Below are 24,831 nucleotides of genomic sequence, written 5' to 3' on the forward strand. Positions count from 1 at the left end.
TAATCAAAATCTGATACTGAAGAGGAATCATCTCACCTAATACAGTGCCTCTGCGTATATGTAATAAGTAAAGTGATACCTAAATTTTTTGTTATTTTTATTTTGATAAATGAATAAATATGTTTAAAACTAATAAATCAGAATGAACTGAATATCCCCCTTAATTCACTTCAGAAATTACTCCACATTTATAATACACAAAAGTAAGGTTAGAACCAAATCTATACTTTTCCCCCTAATTCTTACCATACTAACACTTACATTGATTTTTGAGTTTACACCCAAAGCTATCAAATGAGAGACAATGACTTCCAATTCATGGAGAGCTTGTTTTGCCAAAAATGCAACCTATGTTATAAAGATAAAGTTTCTATAAAATATGGTTAAATAAATCTTGCATAACATACTTATCACACAAAAAATTTAATATTTAAATAACAGCCAAAAATATTTTGTTTTCTTAATACATGCTCATTTTCAGGGTCTGTCATCTCTACACATAATGCAATACTGTATCTAAATATTTCTAGATCGTAACTTTTAATCCCCTTTATTTTAAGACCTGGAATTTTTAAAAGTAAGTTAGGTAAATTATTGTTTTATGTATCACAGTTTACTAAAACTATTACATATTGTACTCAGTTTGATATAAACTTGCATTCAGGAAACATACCTGTCCAATTCCCTACCACATCCAGGTTAGGCATTTTAGTAAGGAATTCTCCAAGTACCCATAACAAAATGAATAACGTTAAAAATATTTCAACTGTTTCATTTCTTTTTAACAATCATTAAATATCTACATACAGCAGTTGATTATACATGAATCTAACTTCAAACCTAAAAATCAATCTAATGTGCTTCAAAAATGGATACCTGTCCTTTCTTCTTTATGATAGGTTGTAATACTGAATGAAGTTTCTGTAATGAAGTTTCAATTTCTATAAACTGGTACAGTGAAGCCACAGTCTGGTCAGATAAAGACAGGTTTATAAGCTGACTCTGGATTTGAAATTTGGTCATGTTTGCATTCTGAAAAACATAATAAATGTATTCAGCACATACTAAAGGAGATTATTAATTCTGCATTAATTTAACACCAAAAAGACACAAAAACCAAACACCTGATAATAAAGAATAATTTATAAACATACATAATTAACTTAGAGCAGCATTTGATTTTATAATATGATAAACTGTCTAATGAAAAAAATAAACTGAGATGTATAATAATCTTTATGAGCTTAACTTCTCCAGCATTATCAATAAACCATTTGACAACTTTTGCTGAAAAACAATTGATGTTACCTCTAATTTATGTTCTCTATTTTTTTCTTTGATCCAAGTCTCTCCTGTTTTAAACATAAAACTACAGGAACCTTTTTAATTATTTTAATAATTATGAAGTAAAATTTTTCACTTTAATATCTAAGATAAAAAGCTATCATAAAAATGACTAAGCTTCTTGATTAATGGAGTATTCAGTTGTGATTTTACCTCCAAACCTTCATCAGTCGTAATTATATCTATAGTATTATCTGTTGTAAATTTACTTCCACACCTTCATCAGTCGTAATTACCTCTACAGTGTTATCTGTTGATTTAATCTGTACACCTTCATCAGTTGTAATTATCTCTACAGTGTTATCTGTTGTGACTTAATCTGTACACCTTCATTAGTTCTGACTTTACTGTCACATTTTTATGAGTCGTGACTATCACCATACTTTCATTTAGGTGTTATTTATTTCTTCTTTTTTTAATCGACATTTATTTTTTATTCTAAATGTCCTATGTAACTTTTTCACAGGTGTAAATTCAAAGTTTAAGTGTATAAATATGGGATTATTTTTCAAATTGATTGTACCACAATTAATTATCACATACTAAAACGTTATTTCAGGTGTAGACACTGTTAAATTCTGGCTTCAGTGATGATATATAAAAATAACAGAAACAATCTTTTGGTTCTAATAAATTTCATACAAATAGTGTGTGTTAAGTTTCATTCTAAGTCTTAAACAGTTGATGCAATTTAGCAATACCTATATATAAAAAAAAGGAACAAGAAATATCAGTGTGCTACATTTACCATTCTCCCACTAAGAATTCTATAAACTTCCAAGTGTTTCTCATCTTGTACACCACAATAAAGTAGAACAGCCTTCAAAAGGGAAACGTGGTTCAACCGGAGGTAGGAATGTGACTAATAAAATAATTAATATTAATTATCAATCACAGTGCAAGAACCTAAAGTTATATCAAATCATAAGATTAAACTTTTATCTCTATATCATTTTAAGTACAGAATTTGTTAATTATAAAAGTACTAATTACAATTAAAAACAATCACTGAATAAGATTATCTCAGACAACCAATTCTGATGTGATTACCTTTGAATAATGACAATTTGTAAACAAAGTACTTCCAAGTTTAAGAACTTACTATAATGAATGTGAAATGTACCTGAAGTGCTGGGTAGGCATCAATTATTTCTGAGACAACAAACAGTACTTCAGCATCAGGAAGAAGGCTAACAAATAAATATCAATCAAAAATGAAACTATTCACCATCAATATGTAATGTCAGTGCTTTCAAAATTAAACATTTTTTCTTCTCTTAATGATAAATCAAGTAAATGTTGATTCAACATCAACTAGTTTTATTAAAATTAAATTGTATAACAGAATTTCAGAAAGCTGTCCATATTAGATAAGTTTCAAATCATTTCAAAAAGATAAACATAAAAGAAATAAAATTCTAGAAATACTAATGACAACAATAAGATGTCAAACACAAACCTAATTACTGAATTGGTTATTTCCTGTGTTTAAATGCAAACAGTAATAGAGTACCAATTTCATTTTTACTGTAATCCCATCAATTTCTTTTGTTTTTAACCTTACAGTTTTATTCATTGAAGGTTACCACAGGTTTGAGAATACTAATTTTTATAAGGGTTTTAATTGTATCCTCATTTTAATATGAAATATAAACTAAGTACTACACCAATAACATAGTATTTAATGTAGTAGTTGGCATAGAAAGACAAAAAACGTACCAGAAGATAGGTATATAACTATAAGATAAATAAAACATGTACATTAAAACAACAACTCTAGTTTGTAACACATGAAAAAATTGGATCAAATAAGATCCAACAATTAGATAAGACATAAAAAAAAACAATATATCAGCACACTTTCATAATAAGAACCCCACCTTCCTTGACTTGGAGTTACAATATCAAAAGCACATTCATACAGCTCACGAGGATGACAACCATATACTTTTCTCTCACGAAATACTTTTCCCAAATCATACCGCTTCAGCTGCCTTATCTCTTTTCTAGCTATGAAACGTGCAAATGGAACCTGAAATCATGTAGACATGTAATCATGTACAGCAGAGCTTTAACTTAAAATATACACATTTAACAATTTTCCATCACTTTTGTATCCCATTTTAGTAGTGGGAATAAGAGTAAAATCTGTATCAACATAATACAAATTCTTGACCTAGTTCAAAAACCAATATACTAATTGTACTTATATGTTTCTTATCTTTATCATTTCAAGTAGAATATGTATTTTAAATATGACATAAAGTAGAAAAAAAGATGCATTTAATTTATACAACACCTTACGGTTGATTTCTTATGTTATAAGTGCCATTATTTGAGCATAATATCTTGTTTCAATCAAATAAGATAAATCAATAGTATTAATGCACATACAGAATTCTTATCACAGTACACAAACTTACTCTTCAGCACTTCCTAATTCATTTCACACTGAATTTAAATAAAACTGCATCCTCAAAATACTGATTTAAAGATTAAGTAATGTTCTTTTCAGATTTATATCTTTTAAATTATTGGAGAGTATTATTTTAATTATTTGGAATTCAGGATAATTTCAGGACTCCAAAATTAATATTTAGGGTTTTCATTGGGCACTAAGAATTTTAATAATTCAAACCAGTGTACAGCTTATAGATATCAAGTATAAATAATTTACTATGTACATAAAACGATAGAACCAATGCAGAGTTCAGAAAGTAATATTACAGGATGTAAACCAGATGCAAAATAATAAACTTAGAACTGCTACATAACAGGCTATCTGTGCTCTGCCCACTATGGGTTTCAAACCCTGGTTTCTAGCATTGCCAGACCAATAGTGGAATTTGTGCAGAATGAAAGATCTTGATAAAAGTAATAGGATGCAAACCTGAGACACACACAGTCTGGCATGCTAACCACTGGGCCATGTTTGGTTCAGTTGCTAAAAAATACATTAGCAGATGTGTATAACAACATAAAAATAGTTTATAAACTTACGAAAATGAGGATAGTGATAAAAACTACAATACACTAAGAACAGTTGTACTGGTAACTAATACCTTTTAAAATATACTAATATTCAAAAACAAACATACTCTCAGATCATATGGTAATGTTACTATTCCTCCAGCATGATCCATAAGATGGACACATAGGTCATTCTGCTCATTGATATCAGACTTGGGCATCAGAGTTGGCACAGAAAGATAAAAAGCACCTGAAAATAGGCAAAAACATTATATACATATATGAATGAATGGGTTGTAAAAACAAAACCTCTTAATCTGAAATTTAGATTTATCAAAAGTAATTAAAATCTAAGGCCAGTAACTTTTCAATTAATTTTAAGAAACTTTACATCAATATAAATCATAGAATGTTTGCAACTGTTAACCATCTAGACATTAACTCAAATTCCACAGGCATCCTTAACTGCAGGTATCATGAGGTTTTAGTAACTTACATTCAAAATTTAATTAAACTATTTTTTGTTTATGTTATACTATTAGTACAGCACAAAAATCAAACTAATAACCCATATTTTAATACTGTATGAGTATTACATTATTAATTTTATAAGAACATATATTTTTTTAAAAATCCTAAATTTCCCCTAGTGTTACATATTTTCTATAGACAACCCCCTCATCTCTTTTTACACAACACCTCTCTAATAAGTACAAAATTTAACATAAATTCCTCTCTATAAAATTGTCTTTGCTCAGACAAAACATAATTTTTATAGTGAACAACGTTGTTTGGTTACAGAACCATCAAACAGAATACTAACAACCTCTTGTAACACCTACAGGTTAAATCCTCTCTTTCAGCATTTATAAAAAACCTCTTTTACTCTTAATGTTATGTATAACCAATAGAAAGCCAAGGTTTTTATCTATCAAATGAAATATCACACTACATTATTTTCTGAATGGAGAAATGTCAGCTTCTCTGTTAGTGCATCATTAATTTAGCAATGTGAGACTAGAGGAAAGGCAGCTAGTCATCACCACCCACTGCCAACTCTAGGGCTACTCTTTTACCAACAAACAGTGCCCCCATGACTAAAAGGGCAAACATGTTTGGTGCGACAAAGATTTGAACCTGCGACCCTCACATTACAAGTCAAGTGCCTTAACCACCTAGCCATGTTGGACCATGTCCCATGGGAAAGAATTGCTTGAATGAATTTGCAATGGCTCTTGTTGAATAATAAAAAAATTCAGAAAAATCTTTGGAAAGTTAGAAAAACTCATCTGTTTTTTGTATGTTGTTATTCTATGTTCTTTGGTACATAATTTAACTAATTAAAAATTATTTAGTACATTACTACTATTAGTAAAAACGAAAGTAAGGTTAAGGGTTATCGATAGTCAAGAGAAAAAAAACCTGGATAAGAACTTTATTTCCTATTTTTCTTGTTTATTTATTCATTACTATAAAAGTAACTAAAATGTAAAAATAGCAATCTCTTTAGGTTATTCAAGGTTAAACTAGGTATAAATAATAACATAATAAAAATGTGTCATAATGCACACACACACACACACACACACATTCAGCTTGAAGTAGTTCATGGGTAATATAATTCAATAGTGTAATGTGAGATTCACATTCCCCACATAACCTACAACTTCTAATGGCATCAATAGTAGTTAAACATAACTGATTCAAAGGGCAATAAAACAATAAAAAGTAAGTGTAAATAGATTTATGCTGTTACAAGTTTATGACAACTCATAATAAATGAAAGTAGTTTCATATAAGAGTTTGAAGTCAAATTGACCAAGCACGCATAGAGTTTCAGTAGAGAAAACAACAGACAAAATAAAAAGTTTTAGTGAAAATAAACACATCAGATGTAACTGGAGATTTTATAGATTGTACAAATATAATTTCAAATATTTGAGACAAAGAAAAGTATTTTTAATCTTAACATGAAAATCACTTTCTGAGTGGACTAGTGAAAAAAAAAAACAAACTATATTCATGGACAACTCTTTTTTAGTTTATTAAAATACTTCATTTCAAAATAGGATGCTTTTGTATGTGAAAGACTTCTCATTTTATGAAAATCTGTCAAATTTGTGAAGATATACATACTACATCAAAAGTTAGTATTATCAAAATTATAAACACTTTAAATGAATACAAAAAGGTTACATGATTGGTCAAGTTGACTAAGCCTACATTCAGAGAATTAATAAACTTAAAAAATAAATTCTATTTCATAATTGAATTTCTTTTTTTACTGACATTGGCTATAACTTCAGTATGTGAAAACTAGACAATTAAGATTTATTAAATTTGAAATGCAGTACACATTTTCCAAATAAAATTTTCTAAATGCATGATTTTAATCAAACACTGCTTTTGCATAAATCTAACCATGTTTATGCATCAAATTCCTCAAAAAGTCTGATACAACCCTGAAAGCATCAGCCATTCGCCTGACTACGAATCCTTTCTGGATATCTATGTCATAAGTAAAGTCTGCTACAGGTGGAATCTGTTGCAAGAACAAAGATTTAACCATCTGTTTAAAAGCTTTACTTTGAGGATTAGATACAGTGTGGCGTAAGATCTCATTAAGTTCTGCCTCCTCCATCTGAGGAGGAGGAAGATAGTCTGATGACAAGAGTTCTTGAGAGGATGGTCTTGTGGAAACTTCATGCTGCAGTAACCATTTCACAAGATAAATCTATAAGAAATTACAAGAATAAGTATGGTTCATAAGTAGAATAGACAAATAACACATTCTGTAAAGTAATGCAGAAAATGTAATTACAGCAGATTAAACAATTAAAATTATTTTTATACTCTATTCAAAGAAATAAAAAAGTATACAGAGAAAACTCTTGAGACATCTTTGCATTTCAGTATATTGCCAGAATATAAGACTAGTGTTTGAAGATGTACAGAAGAATACCCTAAAGTATGATAAAAATCTGAGATTTTACTGTTATGATATGAACATCTCTCAAGTATGAATGACTAAGTCTTGAAATTGAAATAATTACATGAAGTTTGGAGATAAAGATTATTTTCCATTTAGTGATAGCCTTCAGGCAGTATTAGAAAATTTTTAATCTTGCTTAAGGACAAAAAAACCTCCAATAACACTGCACCTTCTACTCATAAGGCAGTAATGTGAAAAAGAGATGAAACAAAAAAGATTGAAAATTCAAAGTATTCAAATGTGGGACACAATAAGGAAGTTGAACTATTATTAATATGAATAATAAATATAGATTTATTACTTCTAATTAACTTTTGTTTATTAAGAAATACATGTTACTTGTTGAGGGGAGAGATGAACCTCTACATCAGTGGGTAATATAATGTCAACGTTTCGAAGGTTGAGGAGAAATTTGACTCTTTCCATGTTGGTGGGAGAAGGAGGATATGACATCTCAAAAAATATGATGCCCAAACTGTAGATATCAACCTTCTGCAAAAAATATTTTAAAAAAATAACTGACTACATACAATGTAAAACAAAAAAAATGAAGAAAAATTTTAAATTTTCTTTAAACATAAGTTTTAAAACAAGTATAATTTCCAACCACTTTGTTTGGAAGGTTCCTGCACACCCATACAAGAAATGTATGCACATTCCTAATTTTATACAAACAGTTTAGTAAAAAAAGCAAATTTTTCAACAGCACCAGCTCTTGGGACACCCTTGTCTGACCTAATAGTGGAATCTAACTGTCACTCTCAAAATACACTTACAACAGCCTCAAGGTAAGGAGCATACTTCTAAAGCAATGGGTTTGTTTTGAATATGGCAGAAAGCTGCACAAGGGTTAATTACACTAGCCATCCCTAATTTAGCAGTGTAAGACTAGAGGGAAAGCAGCAAGTCATCACCACCCACTGCCAACTCTTGGGCTACTCTTTTACCAATGAATAGTGGGATTAACCATCACATTATAATGTACCCACAGTTGAAAGGGCGAGTATGTTTGACAGGTGATTCAAACCTGCAACCCTCGGATTACGAATGGAGTGCCTCACCCACCTGGCCATGCTGGGCCAAAGAAATGGGACACAAACCTTGAATCATCTGATTCACAGTTTGGGTACACCAACCATAAAGTCATGACCAACTCATTATAGAATCAATTTGTTGAATAGGGTATTCAGAGCAATTAATTCAAAGTTTTACATGTTAGTGTTTTGTGGGTGATTAATTCTCTTTTACAGGTAAGTATGGTGTAATTGAAAAAAAATCTTAAACCATATAACCCTCTTATACGTTAGTACAAGAATTAGTAACATGTGACATTTTTACAATTCTTTAAAATATGAAATAAATCACATGTTAAATTTGTTGTTCCTAGACTTATGAAACTGAATGTTTGATATATGTAGTGCAAGACAAAGTAAAAGATAATACAAACATAAAATCAGCATAACATGTACTGTGAAAAGAAATAATAGTGACAAACAGATATGCAGTAAACAATATTTATTAGGATGTATAGTGATGTAAAACAATTTCTGATAAAATAATAACCAAATTCTAAAGTTTAACCCCCAACCTTTCAGTAGTTTTTACTATATGCTCTAATTACTGTATCACTTAATTAATAAAAAGGTTTTATCCTACAAAGATCCTAAATATAAAGAAATTAAGTTTTAAAATAAAACATAAAAATTCCAGTTCTCATTGAAATCAAAATTGGCTATTACCTGACTATAAAGAGTTTTTGAGCTTGTAGCTGATGCTAGTTCAGGAGCTAAATATAATGCAGTCCCAACTTGTCCTGTCAGACTTCCATCTCCTAAAACATCAGATCTAGAAATATCTGGAACCTCGAGAGATTTATTATCCACAGCTCCTAGTGAGGTCTCTGTCAAAGCAGACTGCTATCACAAGTTGAACACAAAGACAAATCAACACAATATTAAAAAATAAAGAAAATAACAATCATAAACAAATTAAACAATGAAAGTTCATACAGAAGCTAATACTTTGAAAATCACTACAAATTTCTCATAAGTTTGAACAATTATGTTACACATATATTTCTTTTACTTTAACTGCAATTTTTTGTCAATATCACACAAAACAAGGTCTCAAGTGCACAAACTGAGAATACAAAACAAATGTACACTTTTATTTAACTTTTCTAGATATTACCACAAAAACATCAATGAACTGTAAAAGTTTCAACCATTTAATTTTTTCACCTACATTTTAAAATAAAGCTTGCTATCCAAGACAGGCTGAAAAAATTTCAAACATAATTAAATCTGTTATAACAATGAGCTGTGGAAATGTTGAAGGACAGAATTTTTTACAATTGTATTATTTAATTAATTTGAAAATAATATCCATAAAACTTTAGATTTTAGTCATTTTAAATAAAAGTTTTGATGTCCTTATCATTATTTAATAAAACAAATGATGAAATATTGGAACCTAATTTAAACAAATACCACATGAAAATAACAATACACTCTTAGATTAGCATATTTATTTACATGTGAGTGGTCAAGTCTCTCTAATTTCTATTTCTATTCCTTGTGCTTAGGTGTTTACCTGTATTGGATTAGCTAAACATACAAATCAGTCCATAAAAAATAAATAAAACAAATTATAATTAAACATTAAGAAATACATGATTTTAATATTATACATATCTCATGACATGCTCTTCTTATTATAAAATTATTAAATCAGTCCTAATTCCAGTTGAGGCCACACACAAAATTAAGCCTGAAATGTAAATATTTGTAGTTTTAGAGGCCAAAAAATGTATATTCTGTTTCATGAGACAGTTTCATTTTCATGGTGCAAACATCTTTTTCCAAGCTTGCAAAGCATGATTATAGTTAATGTAAAAATATAACTGTCGTAATGTTAATGTATTATGACATGTATTATTAATTAGAACAATGATTTTTCATTTTGGATAAAGCATTTACACCATAACAAGTGTTATTGTTGTAACAAATGGTTTATATAAATATTGTTCTCACCACTAGCATGTTTTTTATGTTTCAACCAGCCTGGTGAGCTCTGAACTGAGTGAAACACATAATTCACAATGGATATAAAAAACACAATGTGGTTGGGGCACTACTGTTATACACTCTTCTAAATATTGAAATCCCCAAGCATTTATGTAGTTACAATCTTTAAGGTGGTTAATCTGGTCAAGGCTATCTATGTGTTCAACTTAACCCTAGAGGTGTTACTTTCTGTATATGGAATTACTCTACAACTGTTACAGGGAACAAGGATAATTTAGGATTTTTTTCAGAGAGCATGAGGAATGTGACAGTGGTTTTATTGCTTTTAAACAGATTTATTCCCAAATTAGAAAAACAAAAACTTATTTACGAAGTCTTAATATACTTGTAGTTTTTACTTGCAAATTGTGCATGCTTGATCAAGTTTATTCGTCATTTACAATTGTTTAAATGCATATTTCTTTTATTTATCTTTTTATCCACTTACAGTTCATTTCATTCTAATTCCATTCTCAACCTCAATGCAATAATCATCATCAAATAACTAATAATCATTCTTCCATTTGTTCTCAATCAACAGTTACTAACTAAGCCTCACAGAATACTGCTCAAACAACACTTGTTTTACATACAAAGGAAAGTTTAACAAACAAAATAATAGATTAGTGATGAGATCCCCAATTTACCTCTTCTTAGCGAACTTTACATGTTCATTCTAGATGAAGAACTGTCTGGAAATAAATTAATACACATCAAGAAAGATACACTACTTAATTTCATTGAATTTCTAAACACACCAACTCCAATATCATGATTTTCACACAAGAATCAGAATCTAATAGTTGTCTCCCCTTTTTAGTTGTGAATGTAAAAGGTGAGAATAACAGTTATGGTCAGTATAAACAGAAAACCCCACATAGTCACCATGCTGCCACACATAAGAAATAATCACCAACTATCACAGAAAAATCCATCTACTTTAACTATTTAAATCATGCTATACAACTTTACACCCATATCTAAGACTTATCTATTAAATTAAATTATTTAAAAAATATAGGACTTCCAAAAGGTTTCAACACCAACATTAGAAATAAGACTTGTATCAAACTTTAAAACAGTGAATAGTATTATGTTAATTCTAACCTTTCATCTATCAACAACACAAAACATAGTAAATTTATGTCATTCCCTTTAGTTCCAGAAATTGCTAATGAAATTACTAACTTTCTTAATAATTTGAGCATTGATGTAGAAACAGTATTCAAACTTTCAGAAAAAATCAACACCTTACTACCTAGAATCCCTATTAAAGAAACAAGAACAAGGCATATGTAATATTCCCTGTGAATTTTATAAGAAACAGATAAGACAAATGTCATGTTCTAAAGAAATAAGATGTAAAATCATCAAGATCACATGTGTAGAAGTGAATTCCAGATATCCACCTTAACATACAAAACACTCCAGGATGAAATTCTTCTCCTACACTAGCCCAAAATTTAAAAAAAAATACTATTTAAAAACTATAGAAATCACCAAAGAAAATGATCTCTCACTAAACTGCAATAACAGTCCTAGCAACATCAGTTATATTTGGCAAGGAATATACAACTTTCATACACTTCACCAAACTTGATAGTTATCTACATCCTGTGACCTACTAACACCATTTCCATTACATTTAATTCATGTGTACTTTGTCTTTGTAGCATTATATAAACCTTGTACTGCTTAGTACTGATCACACCTGAAGAAGATTAATGTTCTTTCAAAATATGTAGTACATTCAACGGTCAATAAATTCTTCCCTTACGCTCATAAATTATTTACCTACCTATTATTAAATTATTAAGCCCATTATTTACATACTAATTACTTAACCCTATCCCTTGATGACAAGAAACCCACTCAAAATAATAATGTATCTTAGAACTGCTGGAATGGGTATTAACACCTTTATTGATAAGAAGAGATCAATGTTTCAACCTTCCTAGGCCATCTTCAGATTGAGATAAAGAGAGTTTGCAAGTGACCATTGCTGGACACATCTTAGGGACGAGAGTATAAATGGGTACAGGATTGTCATCAATTGCAGTTGGATGTTAGGTTATTAATTAGTATAGGTATAAAGGTGTTCCTTTATATTGGTTTTAGTTGCTGTATAAGTAGGGATTCTTTGATTTTGCATTTGTTTATATTTGTTTCCCTACTTAGTATCTGGGTGTCTTCTATGGTTATGTTGTGTTTATTTGATTTGCAGTGTTCAAAAACATGTGAAGGTGTTTTTTTGTGTTCTTTGAACATAGTTTCCATTTTTCTCCTTGTTTCTCCAATACAGAAGTTGTTGCATTGTATTTTATAAATGTTGAGATTTATGATACTTAGACTAAACATTTGCATTTTCATGTTATAATCTGTAGTTATTCTAGAAAAAAATCAACAGAATTTTTATTTATTTCCTAGCTCTTTTATGGTGATTATGAGATAGTTCAAATTGACAGACACCATATAGTTAGGGAAAAAAAACAACAGACAAAACAAAGTTTTACTGAAACAAACGTTTGAAATGTATTTACAACAAATTATAATCCTCAGCTATTGTGAAGATCAAATAACTATTGTGGTAATAGTATTAATACAGTTTTAATTAAACTCTAAATTGGAATGTACACATCATCAACTCTAATAACAATTGTGTTCTTAAATGAACCATATATTTCAAAATGTTCACATAAGGTATAAAATTAACAAATAAAAACTGCATAAGCATTACATTGCAGAATTTTTTATTTCCATTTCTATGATATGGTGAGTATTGTACTAATCTGTTAATTGTGAATACTGAAAGAGTCGAAAAAGGACGATTCAGGAAAATAAAAATATTAAAAATACGTACAATGTTTTTGGTTTGTTTTGTTTTGAATTTCTCGCAAAACTACATGAGAGCTATCTGCAGTAGTCATCCTTAATTTAGCAGTGTAAGACTAGAGGGAAGGCAGCTAGTCATCACCACCAACCATCAACTCTTGGGCTACTATTTTACCAACGAATAGTGGGATTGACCATCACAATATAATGCCTCCACGGCTGAAAGAGCGAGCGTGTTTGGTGTGACAGGGATTCGAACCTGTGACCCTCAGATTACAAGTCGAGTGCCTTAACCACCTGGTCATGCTGGCCCATGTACAATGTTAAATAGTTGCATAATGAATACAATTTACTACAAACAGAACACAGTCTTAAAAAGACTATATATTTTGGTAGCATTTTACAACACCATCATCAATAATAATAATAATAGTTATTATTATTAGTAAAACGACTGTACTGATTTGTATAAAATTATTACCTAATACAAATAGGTACAAAGTGTAAATAACAATTACTTTGGCACTTATCAATAAGTCATTTTAATTATTAAGTAAATTCATAAATAATATTTTTATTTAATTAAGTAATGCTCCTAATACGAGGTCTGTTCAAAAAATATGCGGACTGACGTCATAAAACAAAATGTACTTTATTTAGAAGTTACAGGTTTGGGACCCCTTCAAAGTACTCTCCTCCCCAACGCACAGTTTCCACTTGTTGAAACAGTCCTGGTACGCTTCTTTTGTAATGTCCTCCAGCTCCTTCGTCGCATTTGCCTTAATCTCGGGAATCGTCTCAAATCTTCTTTCTTTCAAGGGTCTTTTGAGTTTAAGGAACAAGAAAAAATCGCAAGGAGCAAGGTCAGGTGAGTAGGGGGGTGGGGAAGAACAGTGATCGAGTATTTGGCCAAAAACTCACGAGTTCTGAGGACTGAATTTCGCAGCAACGCGGTGCATCTTCAATTTTTCGGTCAAAATCTCGTAACAAGATCCAACTGATATCCCACACTCTTCAGCAAGCTCCCTGACAGTCAGACTTTAATTTGCCCGCACCAGGGTGTTGATTTTGTTGACGTGTGGGTCGTCAGTTGACGTGGAAGGACGTCCAGGACGCTCATCATCTTCAATGGACTGTCGACCATCCTTAAAACGTTCATGCCACTTGAAACATGCCGTACGCTTCATAGCAACATCACCGTAAGCAGTGTTAAGCATAGCAAAAGTTTCAGTCGCAGATTTTCCAAATTTAACCCAAAATTTCACAGCAAGTCGTTGCTCTTTCAGGTCATTCATTCTGAAATCCGCCAAACGAAAAAAATCGCACTTCACTTAAAACCGCGTAGCTAATACACAAATGAAGATATCTGCAATCGGGAAATGGCGTCATAATCAGCTGATCTGTGCAAACCTAGTGACACCAAGCGGATTTCCCTGAAACCAACTGGAGCCACGCAATTCAAACAGTCCGCGTATTTTTGGAACAGCCCTCGTAACACAGAATAATAAGCAAAAATCAGTAAGCATTTTTTATTTTATCTTACCAAATCTAGCCTAACAAATTTCTAATTTCTGTGTTTTAGTTACTTTTATAATAATAAATAAGGAATATACATGAAAAAAAAAACTTACCTAAGTCTTCTTTTCTTTCCAAATGACTGTCAATGAAACTTAATCCCACTTATTTTTTATATAAATGGTACAAATACACTGAATATTTTATATTTAATTAAACAACATACCTAATAACACAGAATAATAACAAGTAAAAATCAGACAATGTCGTATAACTATCATATTTTTTCTGGATTTCTGCTGTGCAATAAAAGCCATTAAAAATTCAGCTTGGCTCACTGATGTGTTTTCTGTAGGAAAAATATAATAGATTAAAACTTTGATTTTCTATTGGTTACAAGTAACCAGTATTAAACATCACAGAAAACTACCAGCAATTTGTGAAAGAGGATATAACAAATGAGAATGGCAAGCAGGTCTGATTTTCTAGTGTATGGCTCTGTAAAACATAATACCAGTATTATTCACATTCTATGATAATAAAGTAGTTTAATTAAATTCTGAATGTAATTATCTAAACAAATGTGGAATGTGCATCTTGAGCTGTCCATACAGAGAAGGTTAACAAAAAAAAACTTTAATGCAAAAATTGCTAAAAACACAAAATTTCTTATATGAAAAAAGAAAATAATGTAAAAACAGCAAATTACTTTGGCTATGATGTCTGTGGTAGCAAGTCCAAAATCTCCAATTTTAACATGATCATTGGAATCTATAAATATGTTGACTGGCTTCAAATCTCTGTGTATCATTCCCTGAAATGTCAAGTCAAATCTCACTGTTAACTTAAAAGCATATAATATGCACACACACGCACACACATATACATTCCTCTAACCTCAAGTAAAACCCAAATTTCATTATAATACCAATATTATATAACATTAAGTAAACTCTGAAAGTTAACATTTTCTAATACTGAAACTGTATTTCCAACAGGTACTCATTCCTTCTCATCCAAAGCTATCTTGACCTTGACTTGCCTTCTAAGCACTGCTAAAATTTTTAGCAGTCTGCCAGTCTCTTAAACTCCTTCATTGTTGCACTATTGCAACATGTGCTGATAATGTTATCATCCTCCACCAATCGTATTGCTACACCTACACTAGTGCAAGTAGATCCATCTGTCCTTGCAACACAATCCTTACTTACAAAAATTTGCAGATTGTGTGATCAACAAGTGCAGCCAGCCTAGGTAAAACATCTGGAAGAAATGTCATGTGATATGAAGTATGTCAAGTGCAATGAATTCTGGCAGAAAACATCCAGCAGAAAAACCTTGCATAAGAGTGATTATTTTATGTCATGAACCTAACACATTTAAAGATCAACAAGTGAAGTCCATTTAGATAAAAAAACATTCAGGGGAAATACCTTGTGATATGATGTAGTAATAATAAAAATATCCATTTGCTTTACTCATGAAATCCACAAGTGACAGTTCTTTAAACACAATACAATGATAATAATATATATATATATATATAAACAGATAGATATAGACATTCTATTCACATACTACTGGTTAACCAGCTGATGGTCTTAAAGGTTGCAAGCCGTTAGACATACTTAACTGAAAAATTTGGTGTGAAGAAATGCAATTAGATGGTGATTGTCCACAGACACATCAGAATATGCCAGTATTACAAATTGATAAACCAACCCAATAAGCCTAATAGATAAAAAAATCATGGTAAGCAGAAGAATTTCAGGGAACAAAGAGTCAGGAATAAGAACTATAAAATGAAACAATATGAGTCATATAACACAGACACAGCAGGTAACAAATTGAATCTGAATGGGAGAACAGGTGGGAAAAGGATAGTAAGGAAATACGAGAAAAGGAAACAACTTTTCCAAGCACCCAATGTATTGGAAAGGAAGGCCTTGTCTGGATAGCATGTAACAAACAAGAAATGGTAAAGAATGTGGAAAACAATAATGACATAAAAATGAAGAACTGGAAAAAGTGAGGAACAGAAAGACAGTATGGTTAGAAGCCATGACCAACAGACTAAAGCCTCTGGCACACAGACAAGGAGAAAGGGTGACTGATGCAGGCAAGGAAATACACAACATAAAGTCAAAGTCCCAGAGTTGAGGCACTGGACCAGGCAAAAAATTGCACTTGAAGCTGGAGTATGCAGAATTTGAGATGAAAAAAATGTCCAACTGCAGATGTCAGTGGAGCAATCGGGACAGATATAAGGGAAGATGGTGTATTTCTGTAAAGGTCAGAGCAGAGGAAACCACATTTGAGCCAGCCAATATGGAGTAACCAGCAAAACATAACAAGGAATGATCTAGATAAGTAAAAACCCAGAAGAGTGTAGGCACATAGGTGCAGACCCTTCCAATATGAACTGAAAGCATCCACCTCCAGAGCTGAGGGGTGAGGAATTGAAAATGAAAAAGGAAGGAAGATTGGCATTTCATGGAGCAAAAAATGCAAATATATGTTGAGTTTCTAGTTGAAAACACACCCACAGAAAAAAACTGAGAACGAAGGTACCACTCTGCGAGGAGAACCAGTTTGGAACACGATAAAAGAATTGCCAGAAAAGTCCTTACTCCAGGAACATGACATGCCAGAGCAGTTACATGATGGTTGTTGGTCTAGTACAGGAGATACACAGTCTGAAAGCACAGGAAATACACAGTCTGAAAGCACAAATATCTGGACTTGGTTCCCCCTTGTTTGGTAATATAACTGATAATAAAGGAATAGTCAGAATGAAGTATAACCACCCAACCATGCAGAAATAGGAGGAAATCATACAGAGCTTGATGAAACTACAAAATATTCTAGAATGTGGAAATGGAAAATAACCTATTTGACTAATTACTGACCCAAAATCTCTGGGTAATTGAGGAAACCCCACCAAATAAATATCTATAAACAGAAGAGACTCGGTATGAGGTGGAGGAATAAGAATCCCCACTGTAGTCAAATTCCTGTTAAGCTGCTGAGCAAGGCCAGTGTTGGTTCAGATCCCAGATAGGAGGGAGATGGGATGATCCAAAAGATCTCAGAGGAAGTACCACTGAACAAGAAGCATCCATTAAAGGGAATGCAAGTGTGCCTGACCTCAGAGAATGAGAGCTTCCAAAGAAGCCCATAGCCACCAAAACAGAGAGAACCTATCATGCAGAGAGAGAAGACTGCCCACTCTATATCCAGCAGGTAAATTATCAAATGCAGAAATTAGGTTCATCCACAAGAGCTCACATAAAGTCACTGTACAAGGGTATGCCTACAGGGAGTGAGAAAAACTTACCACAGATTTCCTTGGAAATGAACAACACCTAAACCAGCAGAAGTATGTGAAGGCATGGTAACATGTGACATTCGATAGTTTCAACATCAATGAATTATAAAACACCTTCCTATAATTTTCTGTTTTTAATTTTTATTACCACAAAAGAACAATACCTAACACAGCAGTATACATGAAGGTGTAGTAACATGTGGAAAGTGCTATAGAAAAATAATTTCCATAATGTAGTTATATCCCTCTTCATAAAAGTCATAATGTGCAAGACAAAGTTGTTAGCCAAGTATAAGACACAAATTTCCAGTAAACTAAAGCTTGTGCTTTCCCAGCAGACATCATCAACCCTGGGACCTGGAGGCTAGTTCTCTACTTATGATGGAAATTTCAACATCTACCATATTAAATCTTGAATTTAAATCAATAAAGTAGAATTTAAAAACAGAAACATGACTAAAATAAATGAGTAGAAACAATGGAAATCTAACACAAGAAGTTAAACTGTTAGAAATTTATGATTAAGCACTACTAAAAGTTTGTAGTAGGAACAAGTTAAAACACACATTTATACATTAAAATGCCACTCCAGAAAGCGAAGATTGTTCTTCAATGAAAAGGAAGCTACCTGTGTTAGCATAAATAGCACATTGGTGGAGAGTATGTCATATGATTGGCACATATTACTGCAAAGGCACAAAAATGAAGGGGTATTTTTGAAAAAACTGGTGTAGTTTTGAAAATTTTAGCAATACTTAAAAGAGTAAATCAAGGTCAAGGTAGATCTGAGTGAAAGGAAGTAGCACTGTTTCAAAAGTACAATTTACAGTTCCTATAAATTATGAAAACTGGAAAGAAAACGTTTTAACAACCATTTCAATTATTTTATTACCTGCTGATGAATATGTACTAAACCTTCAATAATTTCCCGAAAGTAGCGCCATACTTTTTCCACTTCTTTACACAAACCTTGATCAATTGCTGTTCTCAATGTGCTTTTTTCACAAAATTCCATCTAAGAAATAAAGTATCTATTTCAAACTATAAGAAAATTTGACATTTTTTGTTATGTTAAATTAAGACATACATTATCTGACACAAACATTCAGAAAGTATCTGAGCAGTACATTAACACAACCATTTAAACATACTTCAATACCATTTTTTTTCCAAAGTATTGTAAAATGCAAATATTATTAAATTATAAAGAAAATTAAAATTACAAAGAAAAAGTTTCAAGCTACAGTATTTTTTAATGTAAATCTTTTCACTGATGAAGATAACAGCAGGTTAAATGTTTGTTAAAAAACTGATGCTATCAATTTAATAAATATGACCTTAAAAAAACTGATATCAAAAGCACTTACAAAACTCTTAATTTCAAACAATGCTTCAGCCAAATATACCCTTTTTTTCAATAACATTAATCTTCTTTGAATTCTAAGATCTTCCCCTTATGTATTATAAATGTATTATAAATACATTTGTATTAAAATTAAAAAAGTTTAATAACTGTTTTAAGTATTTCTCAAACTGCAGAACAAGTTTAACTTTAAACTGTTGCTTACAGATTTCTTGTTGTGACAGACAGCTTAGATATTGATGTAACAGAGTGAAAATTTTATCATGCAGTGGTAAAAACAAACTATGATCCTGTTTGAAAGGGCAGGAAATGTATTTATAAACAAATGATACATGGCATCAATACAGTCAATAGTTAATGACCTTTTTTATTATATAAATGTTAAATTACATCCGTTGTCTGCCTGCAGCGATATGTTTGCAAGTAGTAGATTACTAGATTCAATATAAACCACAAATTACGTTAAAACAATTGGGTATTAATTATTATATATCCATTGTTATTTGCTAGGTAGTAAAATAAAATTAAAAAGTTCACTTCACAATGTGCAATGATGCATATAGTAATATTACCAAGGTTTCATTAAAGTACTCACAACTATTTTTGCTTTAGACAGATGAAAAAAATATTCATTTAGAACAAATAGGTGATCCTTATTATGAACTGCTGCTATGGTTCATGATAACTCAAATTTTTATATGATACAAGGTTTCATGTTTTAATTTGCTAAGAAAATATTTAAGTAAAATCTGAAACATGCTGTATATGGCAATTATGATATGAGTTCTATAAATCTTCTATCTTTGGATCCATTTTTGAAGTACAAAGTCTAATGTAAATTGACAGTATTGCTGAGTAGTCAAATAAACTTAAAAACTACCCAAAAAAATTCTCAATGATGCTTTTAATAATAATCCTTGGGCTTTATTACAATACTCATTTTTGCTGTAGGTTGGCAGGACAATATTAAATAATATGGAAGAACAAATGGGTGATTCTTATTGTGAAACATTATTTAATTACAATCAAGGTGTTTAGCACACAAATATAGCCAACACTGTATTATTGCAAATGTTATAGATACAGTAGAGATGTCTATAGGAAGTGCCAAGTATTGTACAAGGAAATGGGTAAAATGATGGGAATTCTAGACAAAAATGAGGCTGATATATTATAGCTATATATTTCATTTAGAAAATATTTAGTTTCAGATAAAGTATGAATAAGTGACAGCCCACCAGTGTTTCGGGTCATAAAAGTGCGATAATCCAAAATAAATGTAGGGGGACAGATATATTAATATAATCAATTCATAATAGTTAACACATCTATGACCTTCTAGAGTGTGCAGAATGTTGCTCTAAGAGGAAATCTGGCCAATTGCACCAAAACTGTTACTGACCTAATTATGACCAGTAGAAGAGTGTAGGAAAAAGAAATATAATAACTTTCATATATATTAAAAATGCTTACTTATATGCATATCCTATTAGATTATTACACATTGTCTTGTATTTGCACTGAAAATATATGCTCCATCCATATTACTTGAAAAAGTCGTTTGGCTATCTATATATATGGCTTTCCAACATAAAAAACAAACTATAAAACCTGCATGTAGGTGTATAGATATAATTACCATCCAGCATGCTTGTATAAAATTCATAATACAGCAACTGCTATATAATGTGAGCAAATATCTTTCATATTTATAATTTTTTCATCTAGTGTTTACTACATCTCATCACTACAAAAAAATATAATGAATGTAATAGCACAAAGATCAACACTTTCCTCACATACTGTGCTTGACATAAAAATAAACAGACAGCAAAACCACAGACAAGGGAACTGGCTTGGAGAAATCAGTAAACTTGACAGCACATATTCACTTGCAATCTAAGAACAGCTTTCATAACAATATAATAAAAGGACTGACCTGAATATACATGAACTGATAGCTTCTTGGGTTGTTTTCTATTTCATCTGTTTTTGATTCAAAATCCATTTTTACAGCACATGTTCTTTTTGATTTCTGGGAAGATAAACGCAAACAGTTATCACCATAAATTTCTAAGTTAAAAATTTATTACTACTATGAAATTACAGATTATTATCCAGTATAAACATAAAAGTTTCAAATTTTTCATGTTAAATTTCTTTGAGTAGCTTAGTAAACAGAATTCTACAAAACCAAACAAAAACTCAGCAAAAATGTTTAAAATACATACAAATAGTATTTGTATTCATTTGTTAAATTTTTACCATACTTTTGGATGCAGATAAATACATTTATACATTTTTGTCACAAATTATTTTGACAAATAATAAAAATATTACATAGAACACTAACCAATTACCATTAATACTGAAATAAATTTTTTTCATTTAGGCTTAATTATGATGAAAACACAATGGACAACATGTTCTTTTATATATATTATCTATCTTCCTACATTTCAACTAATTTCATTGTACAAACTTTATACATACCAATAACTGCTAAATTTGATAATAAATATTGGCTTTCAAGAAATAATTGTTTTAAAACAACCATAAATAATTCAAAATATTTAATGATAGAAAGGGAACAAACTCTTAAGATCAAAAATTATGATATTCACTTTAGTACTGTTCGCAAAACTATCTTTATAAAGAAAACCTTTTATGAATAAAAACTTTTTGCATAGTACAATAATCAGACAGTACATTTTAATTTTATTTTATCACTTTTACATATATATATATATATATATATATATTTGTGCAACATATATTCTAATTATTTTGTTTTCTTTCTCAACTAGACAATAGCAGTGAAAGATAAAGTTTTAGGTCATTCCATTTCAAAATCTAATAGTGATGTCTAAAAACATTATTTTTACAAACAAAGCTTTACATTTCTTCTTTAATGTTAACAATACTACCTGACATATTTTTTCTATTAACTTGACTGAAAAAAAAAGGTTAACATTTAATAAGATTTGTAATATTCTAGCTTTAGTTAAAGATTAAACAACAGTTAAACCTTTACAAAAATTGCAATTCAAACTTAACATTATTCTTTACCTTCTACAAAAATGTAGACTATGAAAATAAAAATAACCATGCAATTTAATGATAATATAAGAATAGTAGTTATTTCCTACTTATGTTTTTAAAGTTTTAGGATGGTTTTTATTAAATTTAGTGCAAAGCTACATAGGAGATGTCTGCACTAGCTGTCCCTAACTTAGCAGTTGTAATATTAAAAAAAACATCAAGGTTCAAGAAGTCTTAATATGAAATGATAAAAACCCACTAATTTAACTTAGCAGTGTTTCTCTATCTATGGGTAATTACTTCACTTGGGATATTCTCCATTTCTCATGGAGTAGTGGATATTGGCATTCAATGGGTTTTTTTTATGTTATGTGAGAAAAGTTAAATAGCATTTTCATGTTAAATGAATCTTTGCTAATTAGCCAATCTCCCCATACAACATGTCCTAGTCTTTGAAGATTTATGCTGAGGTGAGAATGTATACATTTTTTCACAGTGACAAATGCATGTTAACAACCACGATATTAATAAATACTTAATAGTATTGCTTGAACTAACTGCCTTTAGTCCTATATAGGAGTCTAAACAAACACAATGAAGGGATGAATTGAAAGAAAGACGAAAACAATATGGCATGAAATAAATAATGTGTTGTGTGACTGGAAGGTCTCATTCCTGAAAAGACATAAAGAAATGCAGCATCACAATTAAAATCCTAGAAATAGTTCAATTTAGGACTCAAAGAATAAGAAAATAATTCCAGACTTCCAAAAGTCCAGAACTGATTTAGATTCTAGTTCTACTTGGCATGAATAAAATGGGAGGAAATACTAGATACCATAATCACCACGGTGCCAGAGCATCTAGGATTTGCTGAGGCCTATCTTAAAGATGATTAATGACCACCAAATCACAATATATATTATAGTAACTGGTCAGTTAATGCAAAAGCAAAGTGTCAATTATATAAGATGATCTGAGACAAAATATGGCTATGTTTCAGTAACTGTTGGCAATTAAAAGACAATAACAGATTTTTTTTTAAAAATTGTTTTTACAAATGTAATTTATTTCTATTAAAATCCAAAAGGAAATAAAAATATCAATTCTAAACTCACCTCCTCATCAGTGGTAAAATTTTCATTTTGTTCAAATACAATACAATCAGATGAGTCAGACCGTGGGCTGTTTCACGATGATAATTACAAATTAATAAATCAAAGTAAGTAAATCTTTTATACATATGGCTGTTCAAAAGAAAAATATAAACTGTTATTTGGAGGGTATTTTAGTTTGCATTAAAGTTAATGATCCTGCATGTCTTATTACAGAAGTTGAAATATCATTCTACAAGTAGAAACAGGTAGGAACTGTAACTTTACTTGACTATAAAGTGTATAATTTTAAGTCAATCATGCATGTTTTTACAGCAACCATCTTCTGTTGGTAGTATTGTAATCATTTATCATTTCTTTTCATTCTTACAATTAAATACTGTTTATGTAAATAACACTTTTTCAGCTGTTTTAAACTATTAGCATGGAAAATGAAATGTTTTCAAAAACAGACTATAGTAAATTTGTTAACTTTTAAAAACTTGTTAACAATTCATATTTTAACCACAGAACTACTCTACGGTGCAATATTATATATTAATAATAATTAATAACAATCATTTTAATGTTTTGAAACTCCAAATACTTAGGTATATACCATATATGTGCAATACAAAAGCTAAAAAATTTTGAAAGCATATTACTTTTCTTTTGTCACCACAAGCTGAGGTCAAATATTACTATTACTACATCAAAACAACTACATTAAGACATTTTATCAAACAATTTATAACAAGAAGAGAAAATACTGTTTGAAATAACATGTTGCTCTTCCTTTTTAATCATTTTTGTTCAAAATAGAAAAATGCATATCAAAACTTCTATGTGAATTTCAATATGCTAAATATATTGTACTTGAAAGCCCTGAATAAGAAATCTCAAATGTCTATAACTTTTTCAAGAAAAAATTACTTTTACCTTTTCTACCAGAGTAACTACTTTTCTTCTAAAACAAAAAATCAATAAAATAGATAGATTAACTCTCTTGCTATGTATGGCCTCACTCTATTCAATCAAGTTAATGACCCCAAACCAACCTTTACAGTTTCCATACTACAGCTAATATCTGTCTCAATAAGAACTCAGTCAATTTAACAGACCACATCACCTCTTTGTACTCATTTAAAGAATTTATAGATTTAATACTTCTAACTTTCCATATGTTGTGTACATCACAAAATTTTCCAGTCTTTTATTTAATAAGTATTTAACACACTAAACTCATATTTTATAGCGAAATCTTTTAAACAAACTACAAAAAAAAG

At 30.4% G+C, this 24,831-nt stretch overlaps 1 protein-coding gene across 10 annotated transcripts in view; it reads right to left on the bottom strand.

Annotated features, from left to right (window-relative positions):
• The window catches only part of Gcn2 (eukaryotic translation initiation factor 2 alpha kinase Gcn2), a 159,706-nt gene that overhangs the window by 29,383 nt on the left and 105,492 nt on the right, over positions 1–24,831 (bottom strand). For 8 of the 10 annotated variants that reach the window (XR_013027256.1, XM_076497828.1, XM_076497827.1 and 5 more), the window contains 13 exons: positions 23,570–23,636; positions 21,349–21,444; positions 18,939–19,061; positions 15,428–15,532; positions 9,046–9,222; positions 7,646–7,798; positions 6,736–7,048; positions 4,443–4,564; positions 3,225–3,376; positions 2,468–2,534; positions 2,093–2,206; positions 877–1,032; positions 262–348 (listed from right to left, as the gene is read on the bottom strand). Coding sequence is in view for 9 of the 10 variants with exons in the window: in XM_076497828.1 (XP_076353943.1) it covers positions 262–348; positions 877–1,032; positions 2,093–2,206; positions 2,468–2,534; positions 3,225–3,376; positions 4,443–4,564; positions 6,736–7,048; positions 7,646–7,798; positions 9,046–9,222; positions 15,428–15,532; positions 18,939–19,061; positions 21,349–21,444; positions 23,570–23,636 (1,732 nt within the window). In the remaining variant the exon portion in view is untranslated. The remainder of the gene's footprint in view (positions 1–261; positions 349–876; positions 1,033–2,092; positions 2,207–2,467; positions 2,535–3,224; positions 3,377–4,442; positions 4,565–6,735; positions 7,049–7,645; positions 7,799–9,045; positions 9,223–15,427; positions 15,533–18,938; positions 19,062–21,348; positions 21,445–23,569; positions 23,637–24,831) is intronic. The other 2 variants (XM_076497832.1, XM_076497835.1) reach the window with 1 other exon arrangement.

The sequence above is a fragment of the Tachypleus tridentatus genome, chromosome 4, assembly GCF_004210375.1.
Source record: "Tachypleus tridentatus isolate NWPU-2018 chromosome 4, ASM421037v1, whole genome shotgun sequence".
NCBI lineage: Eukaryota > Metazoa > Arthropoda > Merostomata > Xiphosura > Limulidae > Tachypleus > Tachypleus tridentatus.